General features: G+C 46.0%; 1 protein-coding gene across 2 annotated transcripts in view; it reads right to left on the bottom strand.

The window, feature by feature from the left end:
• The window catches only part of KIF11 (kinesin family member 11), a 135,057-nt gene that overhangs the window by 76,169 nt on the left and 46,759 nt on the right, over positions 1-12,129 (bottom strand). For both annotated transcript variants that reach the window (XM_069239811.1, XM_069239812.1), the window contains exons 11-12: positions 9,785-9,873; positions 1,844-1,931 (exon numbers count right to left, since the gene is read on the bottom strand). In XM_069239811.1, coding sequence (XP_069095912.1) covers positions 1,844-1,931; positions 9,785-9,873 — 177 coding nt within the window. The remainder of the gene's footprint in view (positions 1-1,843; positions 1,932-9,784; positions 9,874-12,129) is intronic.

The following is a 12,129-nucleotide window of genomic DNA, read 5'->3' as shown; positions in this document are numbered from 1 at the left end:
TCCAACCTTTATTATTGTGATTTCTATAGCATTGTACAGCTCCCCAAACAGTACTGACAGGTTGGTTGAGATTCATTTCATCTACAGTGTGTTGTACTCTACAAAGCCGCAATCTAGACCAGCCCAGTGTCACATAATGGTATTATTCACAGCTCTGCAGTATTCCCTTTCCAAAGTGGCAAACAGATGGATTCTAAATGTGTCACCAATGCTAGAACTTCAAAAACAAAAACATTTAAAGTACCATAACACATGGTGCTGTGTTTAATTTTGTAATTGCAAGCATATATGCCTACCGTTAGGTGGCAGCATGTTCTTTTATTCATTTTCCATATGTGGTGGACTTTGCGTGGTTATATAACTGTATGACGGCAAGAAATGAGCCTGTAGGTTGATGGATGGAAGCATGAGTGGTAAGAGGTGACAATATAAGTATGTAGTCTTACTGAATGCCTAAAAACATTTAAAAAAATTGAAGCATTTTCATTTCAAAGCCTAACCTACTTGCATTGCCAATGCTCGTTAAGTGAGTGGTTGTTTTTGGTTTATAGACTTTTTGGAAAACCACAGCAAGTCTACCATTTTAGTTGTTTAACTTAAAGCAGACACATTAAATAGGAGGCACTCAATTTACAAAGCAATATTGCTGCATTCTATCCCCTTGTCTAGCAGTTCTGCTCTCCCCAGCCCCTATCATTTCACAGAACTATCTTAGCAAAACACCACTGACTCAAGTGAAACACTGCAGCGGCCTTTTTTTTTTTTTCTCTCTTTTTTTTTTTTTTTTAAAAGAGGGGGTTTTGGGAAGCTTTACAATTCAGTTTTTGTGTTGTTTTTTAAATAAATGGCACCTGATGGAGTCTTCCTCTTGTTATCCGTCTCTCCTGGGAGCTCCAACGCAGGACCCAGGAAACTGACGCTGCTCTTATGCTCTTAAACAGCATGAGAGAAGCGTCAGGATTGGAGGGAGCAGCCTTTTTCAGTGCTCACAAGAGCGCTGGAGGCCTGGGCGCTCTCTAACCCGGCTCTCTTGAGACAGCCGGATTAGAGAATTTTAAAATGCGCATGTCAGGCTGCCCGTTGGAAGACGGCAGGCCAAAGGGACATGTGCACTTTAAATTAAAGCGCAGAGCTCACTGCTGCCACTCGGCAGCAATTTGCCCTGCCCATTCCTGACACTTGGTTCAAGATGGTGTGCTGAAAATTAAATGGTAATAAAGTTTACCACCATTTTATTTTTCAGTACTGGGGCATTTTCTTTTTTGGCGGGCGATGCTCCTCTGCTCTCAAGAAGAGGCCACCCATGGCCAAACAGGCACCAAAAAGCAATCCCCACTCTGCACCATGAAACAAAGGCCAGAGGACTTAAGAATATTTAAAAGACTCAAATTATTTTCAGGTGGTGTGCATTACTGCTATAACATTCTATGTCTACAATGCCTAGAAAAAAAAACTCAGGATCCAAAACGGTTGTGTTTTTCTACAAAAGCACACCCTAAAACCTTTTATCTCATTGAGCAGACACAGAAAGAGGGGGGGAGGGGACTACACAACCTTCTTCCAGACAACCTGAACACGGAAGACCTTAGAAACGTATGAGAAATGAAAGGAATGAAATGTCCTTCTTTCCCAAACAATGTGGTTTATAGTTCTGAATATGCAGAATGTGCTAGGGCCAACAGAGGTAATCTTGCATCATTCTAGTGACACAGAACTCCGACAAGAACTAAGCTACAGCGGGGGGTAGCAGGACAGTCTATCTAGACTACTGCAACAAATAAGTCTAGTTACCATTGCTAAGATTAATGTACAAGCAATTCAAGGTCACAAAATACCTACTTACTCTTTTTATTTCCTCTTCCATGGCTGCTATTTTCTCAACAAATTCTGAAATTTGCTCCTCTTGACAGGAAAGTTTTCCAAACATTGCCCTGAAATGGAACAGTAGTGTATTAAACTCAAGTCTTCTACATTACAGATTCAACCATGCTAAAATACAAACACTTTCTAATTTGATAGCCATTAAGTCAATAAAAGTGCAAATGCTGCACATGGGAGAATAAGAGTGTCAACATCAGAATGGTAGCCGCTTTGGCAAAGAGGGCGCAGTTTTCAATAATTTACTGGATGTACAGAAGGAGGCAGGTTGACATAGGTTCATGTTGCGGTTGTGAGAGGTGGGTGGATGTAAGACAAGCTAGGAAAAAATATATATAGATATATAGGAGTGTAGGAAGCTGGCTCTTTATATACTACACCAAAAAGAGATATGCTGTGTAAAGAGTCCAGGTATCCCCATAGAAGTGGCCACAGCTTTCTTTAAAAATATCAGGTGCTTTATTTGTGGTAGGGTGGTCGAGCAGCTTAGTCGAATCAAAGGGGAGTGTTAGACATTTGCTGCATACACAGTCAAAAGGCACTCAATAAGGAGATCCACATCAGTTTACGAAAACAACATTTTTATACATATATATTTTTTTTTTTTAACACCAAGAACTTTGTAATTGAGTAAGTACTTTAAGTTATGAAATATACAGCAAATATACTTGCACTGACATTGATGCGGTAATGTTACCCAATAGCAAAAGAAGCATATACTGCATACAGGTACTTGGCAACGACTTACCTTAAGTCCAGAAGAACAGTCCTAAAAGTATAGCGCAAGGTCCAAGAAAGCACCAATAGGTCACGTCGGGAGGCACTGGGGCATCCGGATGCAGAGGTGCTTTACAGGGTCAGGTGATCCATTCACTTTAATGGGAAACAGTACTATGGAAAAGAGGCTGCAAGTGGGACTGGTTGACCAGTCCAGCTGAACACAAAGGGGGCTCACATCTTGAGAGCTGGTGTAGGAAAGTGCCTCTTTGTGCCATGGTTTGCTCCCTCTTTTTTCCCTGGTATTTGTTCTGATTGACTGAAAGTGCACTGGGGTCCTGCTAACCAGGTCACCAGTTGCAGGTCTTTCCCAAACCTGCAGTTGTTTCCCCAACTGGCAAAACCTTTAGCACCCTCTGCAGGGCCCTAGTAAATGGTACTCCTGGTACCTTGGGCATGGGGTACTAAAGAGGGTCCCTAAAGGCTACAACACAAATAGTGACACTCCAAGGCACCCCTCACCAAGCACAACAGGCTGCGTGTCTTGGTGAAGACAAGTGAAAACACAACATGGCACACAGCCTGTGTGCCATGTCCCTTTACATTCCATAACATATAATTAAAGCAGGCCTTACAGCCCTGTGGCAGGGTGCATGATATTACATGTAAAGATATCTGCACAAGCAGATATGCCCCTGCTATGTCTGTCAATTCTCAGACATAGCAAGTGAGCAGGGAAGCCATTTTAAATGCATATGCTGGACACTGGTCCAATACAAGTGGCCCCCCAAACAAAATGATGACTTCACTAAAGATAGGGATGTTTGGGGTCAAAATCTTATATTGATGAACCCACACTGATGCCAGTGTTGGCTTTACCAATACATGCACCCAGAGTGCACCTCAGGTGCCCCCTGAAACCTTACCAGCCTCTGGTGTGCTCTATGGCCACATTCTGCCAGCCTGCGACCCGAGACACTATTCTGGACCCCCTAGGGTGAAAGCCCTCTGCTCTCAGGAGGTCCAGAAAAAAAGCCTGTCCGGGAAGAGGATGTAAAACCCCCTTCCACAGGATGACCTGCTGATTAGTCTTCCTAAGGTGGGAAGCCTCAAGGGGGTGCTGCCTTTGAAATGCAAATCTGGCTCCCCTCACAGGGAAGGAAGCAACCCCCTCCCCCAAACCAGAACCCATTGGGCACCTGGACAGGCGTGAAAATTAGGCGTGCAACTCCCAGGCTGGTACTAACCCGGCTGGCTGTCTGCATCCCTCGTCGAAATCTGCACCAAAGCCAACTCATCTTGCAGCAGTGACTCCAGAAACCCAGGAGGACAGTCTGCCTTCGAAAAAAAGACGAGACCTTCTATGAACAGCAGACCTAATCTCCAGCAAACTCCAAAAGAATGGATTCCGAAGCCTTTGGAACCGCAAACCTGAGACCTGAAGTCACCACTGCACCTGTTGCCTCGGACACGCTTTGAAGTGGACCACTGGTGCCAACAAGGCTCCCCCAGCCCTCCAGAGTACGAGTCGATTGTGGTTTCACCCCTCCCTGGACTCCGACAACACCCGCAGCCTCTGCATGCAGCCCCCTCTACTCTGCCCACTCCAGTCAGAAAAACGAATCACGTAAGGACTCCTCTGCACCCGTCACCCAGAGTTATAGGGAAGAGGACCAAATGTGCCTACCTGTTCCCGAGCATCGTGAAGCCTAAGCCCTGCTGTTCGTTCAGCACGACTGGCCTCCTGGCCAGAATCTGCAGCCTCTTTTTGTAGTAACCAATCTCCATCGAACACATTGGGCACCCAACACTATTTTGCACTCCGCACACGGCGCTAGGAATGTACTGTGGGTGCTGCCTTGGACCTTGCCCACTACTCACCTTAACCCCCAGGAGATTGTCTTGTAAGTCACTATACTCTTCCTATGCGCAGAACTTGTTTTTCCTCCCATAACATTGGAGAACTCAAGCACACCATCCCTAAATGGAGGGCCTTGGGATTGCATAGCAAGCCCTGTACACTCACTGGGAAACCACTGAACCCTTTACACAGTATACATATACCACATAGTGCCAGCTTCCTACACTTGTGAACGCAGTTAGTCCACAGCAACTCCGCGACTGGGGAGAGGGGTTGGGGGGGGGGTGGAGGGTGTTTGCAAAGACTATGCAGTTCTTGGTTCTACACCCGAAGGTGAGGTTCAGCTCTAACGTTCTCAGGACTGCGTTGGCCCACTCAGACTTTGGCTTGGCTTTGGGACCGGGGGGTAGGGCGGGGTTGCAGCTAGTGTGCAGTGGTGCTTTGTGTTGGGTTTTCCACAGTCCTCCTTGGGTACCTTCAGGGAAGTAGCTCTGCTATTCAACGGGAGATGCTGGCCCTTCCTTGAACGGCTAGTAGTCCTCCCAGGATTTTGGAGGCAGAGCAGCTTCAGGACGAGTCTGCTTTGGCACAATTGTCAAGGACAGCTGGGGCCAAGTCAGTTGCTGATCTCCGTTCTTGCTTTTCACAGCTCTCTGGTGTCCTTAGGTCAGTAGAATCTGTGTTCCTCGAGTCAGGAGGTCACCTAAATACTGACTTTAGAGGCATTAAGTGTGGTAGCCAATGGGCTACTTAGTCCTGGGGTCACTACACCCCTTAGATGACCACATCCTGTGGGGAAGTGGCCATCACCCTGCCCCGGAGTTCCTAATTCCACCACACATAAGACGGTGGAATTATTTTGTGTTCACTTCAGGTAGCCGACCCTAGAATAGGCCGTAAGTGAAACTCCTCCTGGCCATCTCATATCACATACCCTCCCCAAGGTGCCAAATTGGCTTGAGGGTACAGGGTGGCATCCCTCCAGGTTTCGGAGGAGACAGGCTTGCATATCAATAGCAGTGTGCCCTTTTAAGCTCCCTACCTTCACATGCTAATGTATTAGCTTGCCTGGTGACGGTGGGGTAAACGCCTCCTGCCACAGCAGGTACCGTTCTGACCTCGGAGAGCAGAGCTCTCACCTCCTAAGTAGGTTCAGAAACTAGTCTATGGCGGCAGGCTGGCCAGGACCAGTCAACCAGCACACTAGAGGGCTAGTAAGTTTCAGAAGTACCTCTAAGGTACCCTCTGGGTGCAGGTATTAATAAATCCAACACTGGAATCAGTGTAGGTTTATTATTATAAAGTGTTTGATATCAAACACCATAGATTTCAGTGAAGCCATTATGTAGCTGGCAAACTCGCTTTGACCAGCACCCAGTACATACCTTAAGATGGCGGCCTGCTCACTTGTAATGTTCAAGAATTGAACTGGACATCACAGTGGCATACTTGCTCATGCAGATCTGTACACACATGTAGCATAATGCACCTTGATTTAGGGCTCCAAGGCCTGCTGTAGAGGTGACTTGCATATAGCCCATGCAATGTCTTTGGCAGGACACACTGGAGTGCGCCATGTCACATTTTCAAACATGATTTGCACCGTATCATGCAGCCTGCGATGGCAGTCTAATTTTGTGTGTGTGGGTCCCTTAGGGTGGCATAAGACATGCTTCATCCACTAGGGACCCTCTTTAGAACCTATCAAGATAAAAGGAAATGCTCCGAGCAGTTGTCATTTGTGACCCGATACTCAGTCCATAGCCAGGACGTTTTTAAGATTTTAAAACACCACTGGCACTTGCTGATTGACATTCCGGGACTGAAAGGGCACATATCCAAAACACCAAAGATCACCTATCGCAGGGGCACGACACCCAGGGACCAACTATGCCCTAGCTATGTTGTTGTCCCTAACAAAACCACTTTCCTCCCTATGAAACCGAATGTTTTTTTACATGCCATTTGCACCCTGGGTTTGGATAAATCTAAAGATTTTTGTTATAACACTACTAGGACATATACCATTAAGCACTTTATTAACTGCAATACAAAATTCGCGATTTACATCTTAGGATGTACATACAAGATCTATGTGGGGTGCAACGTGCAGTCTCTTAAATTAAGAATACAACATCATATACGAGTGTAGGAAGTTGGCTCTGTATGTGCTATTTCAAAGTAAGGAATAGCATGCACAGAGTCCAAGGGTTCCCCTTAGAGGTAAAATAGTGGTAAAAAGAGATAATTCTAATGCTCTATTTTGTGGTAGTGTGATCGAGCAGTAGGCTTATCCAAGGAGTAGTGTTAAGCATTTGTAGTACACACACAGGTAATAAATGGGGAACACACACTCGGAGACAAGTCCAGGCCAATAGGTTTTTGTATAGAAATATATATTTTCTTAGTTTATTTTAAGAACCACAGGTTCAAGATTTACAAGTAATGCTTTAAATGAAAGGTACTTCACTTAGGAACTTTGAATTAGCAAAATAGTATATACAGTTTTCACATAAATGACATATAGCTATTTTAAAACTAGACAGTGCAATTTTCAACAGTTCCTGGGGGAGGTAAGTGTTTGTTAGTTTTTGCAGGTAAGTAAACCACCTATGGGGTTCAAGTTTGGGTCCAAGGTAGCCCAACGTTGGGGGTTCAGAGCAACCCCATAGTTACCACACCAGCAGCTCAGGGCCGGTCAGGTGCAAAGGTCAAAGTGGTGCCCAAAACACATGGGCTTCAATGGAGACGGGGGTGCCCCGGTTCCAGTCTGCCAGCAGGTGAGTACCTGCGTCTTCAGAGGGCAGACCAGGGGGGTTTTGTAGAGCACCGGGGGGGGGGGGGGGAGGGGGCACAAGTCAGCAAAAAAAGTACACCTTCAGTGGCACGGGGCGGCCGGGTGCAGTGCACAAACAGGCGTCGGGTTCGTAATAGAAATCAATGGGAGACCAAGGGGGTCTCTTCAGCGATGCAGGCAAGGGGGAGGGGGGGCTCCTCGGGGTAGCCACCACCTGGGCAAGGGAGAGGGCCACCTGGGGGTCGCTCCTGCACTGGAGGTCGGATCCTTCAGATCCTGGGGGCTGCGGGTGGTGTGTCCTTACCAGGCGTCAGGTCTTTGAAGCAGGCAGTCGCGGTCAAGGGGAGCCTCGGGATTCCCTCTGCAGGCATCGCTGTGGGGGCTCCGGGGGGGTCAACTCTGGCTACACAGTCTCAGTCGCCGGGGAGTCCTCCCTGTGGTGTTTGTTCTCCACAAGTCGAGCCGGGGGCGTCGGGTGCAGAGTGCAAAGTCTCACACTTCCGGCGGGAAACGTGTGTTGTTTCAAAGTTGCTTCTTTGTTGCAAAGTTGCAGTCTTTGGGGAACAGAGACGCTGTCCTCTGGAGTTCTTGGTCCTTCTAGATGCAGGGTAGTCCTCTGAGGCTTCAGAGGTTGCTGGACCCTGGGAATATGTCGCTGGAGCAGTGTCTTTTAGAAGTGGGGAGACAGGCCGGTAGAGCTGGGGCCAAAGCAGTTGGTGTCTCAGTCTTCTCTGCAGGTTTTTCAGTTCAGCAGTCTTCTTCTTAGGTTGCAGGAATCGGAGTTCCTAGGTACTGGGGAGCCCCTAAATACTGAATTTAGGGGTGTGTTTAGGTCTGGGGGTTAGTAGCCAATGGCTACTAGCCCTGAGGGTGGCTACACCCTCTTTGTGCCTCCTCCCTGAGGGGAGGGGGCCACATCCCTAAACCTATTGGGGGAATCCTCCATCTGCAAGATGGAGGATTTCTAAAAGTTAGTCACCTCAGCTGTCCTGACTGACCTTAGGGGCTGTCCTGACTGGCCAGTGACTCCTCCTTGTTTCTCTCATTATCTCCTCCGGCCTTGCCGCCAAAAGTGGGGCTGTGGCCGGAGAGGGCGGGCAACTCCACTAGCTGGAGTGCCCTAGGGTGCTGTAACAAAGGGGGTGAGCCTTTGAGGCTCACCGCCAGGTGTTACAGTTCCTGCAGGGGGAGGTGTGAAGCACCTCCACCCAGTACAGGCTTTGTTACTAGCCACAGAGTGACAAAGGCACTCTCCCCATGTGGCCAGCAACATGTCTGGTGTGTGGCAGGCTGCTAAAATCAGCCTACACGGGTAGTCGGTTAAGGTTTCAGGGGGCACCTCTAAGGTGCCCTCTGGGGTATATGTTACAATAAAATGTACACTGGCATCAGTGCGCATTTATTGTGCTGAGAAATTTGATACCAAACTTCACAGTTTTCAGTGTAGCCATTATGGTGCTGTGGAGTTCGTGTTTGACAAACTCCCAGACCATATACTCTTATGGCTACCCTGCACTTACAATGTCTAAGGTTTTGCTTAGACAATCTAGGGGCATAGTGCTCATGCACATATGTCCTCACCTATGGTATAGTGCACCCTGCCTTAGGGCTGCAAGGCCTGCTAGAGGGGTGACTTATCTATACCTGTAGGCAGTGTGAGGTTGGCATGGCACCCTGAGGGGAGTGCCATGTCGACTTAGTCGTTTTGTCCTCACTAGCACACACAAGCTGGCAAGCAGCGTGTCTGTGCTGAGTGAGGGGTCTCCAGGGTGGCGTAAGACATGATGCAGCCCTTAGAGACCTTCCCTGGCATCAGTGCCCTTGGTACCAGGGGTACCAGTTACAAGGGACTTACCTGGATGCCAAGGTGTGCCAATTGTGGAAACAAAAGTACAGGTTAGGGAAAGAACACTGGTGCTGGGGCCTGATTAGCAGGCCTCGGCACACTTTCAAATCAAAACTTAGCATCAGCAAAGGCAAAAAGTCGGGGGGTAACCATGCCAAGGAGGCATTTCCTTACAGATTTAAATACAAAAAAAAAATTATATATATATATATATATATATATATATATATATATATATATATATATATATATATATATATATATATATATATGTATGTGTGTCAGGTTTTTGTTCCATCGTAAGGTACACATAAAACTATCAATGTGCATCACACAAGGACAAAAAGCTTAGCTGTCAATCAGTGAGTCCATGAGAAATAAAAGATCTGATGGTGATCGAGTAAACAAGTCCAGTCCCAGCCTGATACACCATTTAAAAGATCTCTCCTCAGTCAAGACTTGGCTAAATATATAAGATGCGTGTGTCACACATGCACCACTGGTAGGATTTTTTTGCAAAACCACTAAACACCCCACCAAAGCATAGTTCATGCACATCCCCAGGGTAAAACCTATTCCAAAACAGGGTACACTAAAAAAAAAAAAAAAACAGGCTCACTCGTGCATTAAATCTGCTTGTCCAGTCATTCCAAAAGGAGATATACAAAAAACAAAAAGTTCTTACTCATAATTCTCGGTTGAAATGTACACTCCATTTTTTTCTCTTGCAGCGGCAAGGTCACGTTTCAGACGTTCAATCTCTTCAGTGTACTCCTAAAATACATTAATGAGCCAGAGGTTCTATAAATTCATTAATGGTGCATTCATGCATCAAGTTGCATTAGCTTGTTTAATATGGATTGCTACACAAGTAATTTTACTACTACGACAAACAGAAAATAGTTTAAAAAGAATACTATTTAAATTTAGCATAATGTGTTGAAAATATTAACCATCAAGAATATAGCATTCAGACTGGCAAAGACTCCTGCAAATGCTTGATCACGTGGTAAATGAAGCAAATTCACAATTAACTGGCATTAAACAGCAGTGAAACTGCCTTTTACAACAGATCATGGTGAAAACATTCAAATATTTGAGACTGTGCCAAGAAGCTGCAAAGAGGAATATTGTACGTTAGGTCTTTACACGGCAACATGAACGATTGAACGTTACACACTGCAAATCTATATTTATAACCAAGCAGTTAAACACATAGAAAGCCTTCTGGGGAAAGAGAGAATTCTTAAACAGGTTAATCACTAGCTAAATTGCCTCCAGCACAAATGTATGTAAAGAATTATGCGCATGCTTCCCTCCAACAGTGGCTCATGGCCAGCTACAATCACTAGCTCACACGGAAACCAATGATACATTACCTATATCCCTGCAAATCAGTCTAGTACAAGATCTTGAAATAAAAATTTAAAAACCTCATCCTTCTTGGCGAGGAGGGGTAGAGAACATAACTATCTACTGATTGGTTTGTTTTATGCCTGGAATAAACCAAATAAAAATAGTTGTCATAACTCCGCATCTACTTTGTCAGTTCTTAAGATACTGGTCTTCTGAAGAGAGGTATGCAGTGTTAAGAGCCCAGTTATCCCTGTAAGTGGACAGGGGTTGCTCCAACAACCCTATGGTGCTCTTATTTGTGGTAGAGTGGCTGAGCACCCTTAGGCTTATCAAGAGCCAAGCGTTAGACATTTGTTGCATATACAAAGTCAATAAATGACACACACACTAAGAAGATCCACACCAATTTAGGACAAGCATTTGCAATGCAACAGGTCTAGCATTTGCTTGAGTTACAGCTATGAATGTTGTAAATTCATAACTGGACTTTTCTTGCCACATAAATTGGTCAACTCTGCACCATAATCTGGGCCTCTCTGCCACATATGCAGGGCCGCTGGAATTATAACTAAAGCACTTCCATTTACCTTCTTCCTCCATCTGTAGCAAAAAATGAAACTATTACCATTATATTGTAGTAGAATTGTAGTATTATCTTGACTGTAATGCTCAGAACACTGTTTAATGGGGTTTAAATACACACGTTACCACGTCCCTCCATAGTTGCGGTGCAAAAACCCACAAACTGAAACCTTAAAAAGTTAAGGCACTCAAGGCCCTTTGTACAGTTCTAAGGGATTAAGAAACAGCAGCGGTTACTGGTGAACATTTAATAATGCGAGTAGTGTAAATCACCCCAGACAGGATTAGAATAGGCGCAGGGACACCGGTGAAAAAATGGCAACAATGTAAAAACAGAAGAAAAAAAATAACAAATGCAAATAAGCATGTTTCAGGCAAATACTAGCCAATTATGTAAAAAAAAAAAAAAAGTCTCTCTAAACGTATTTGAGAAATGTCACGTTCTTCAAGCAAGAAAAACACGAAAGAGTGGAGTCTCTGCAACGCTCCATGCAAAGGGAAAATGTCCCAGTGAAGAGAGACTGCATGCAGGTACTGGGAGCCAGTCCACACGGTCGCTCTTGTTGAGTGGTGCTATGTCCAGTGGGGTCACGCTGCTGGAGGCTCTTGCAGTTCCTGCTATCCTGCAAACAGGCTGCAGGCAGGTATTGGGGGGAGGGGGGGGGAGACCAGTCTGGCCAAGCCCCAAGGGTGGCTCAGCTCGAGAGTATCTGGACCCCATTGGCACCACCAATCCACTTCTACTCTGTCAGATTTGTGGACGGTGGTGGTTTGTGGTGTCAGGTGGTGGAGGACCAAGACTCACGGTTCCTGCACGAAGAGACTGTAGGCAGCGACATTTGGTGGTGGTGGTGGGGTCCTTGAAGAGGGGGAGTTTGACCAGTCCGGCTAAACCCAAAAGGGGAGGCTCAGCTGGAGGGTGCCCCGGGCCACAGTCGGTTCACTAGTACTCTGGATGTTAGGCTTGTGTGCTGTGCTGCTTTGTCCAGCGGGGTCAGGCTGGCGGAGGCTCTCAGTGTCAGTCTTTTTGGTGCCTGCAGAGTACAAGGAAGCAGCTCCAAGGGAGATTTTTCTGGCAAAGTGAAGTTGCGA

This window comes from Pleurodeles waltl, chromosome 6, assembly GCF_031143425.1.
Source record: "Pleurodeles waltl isolate 20211129_DDA chromosome 6, aPleWal1.hap1.20221129, whole genome shotgun sequence".
NCBI lineage: Eukaryota > Metazoa > Chordata > Amphibia > Caudata > Salamandridae > Pleurodeles > Pleurodeles waltl.
The sequence above is the reverse complement of the archived record's forward strand: the minus strand, read 5'-3'. Positions and strand labels throughout refer to the sequence as shown.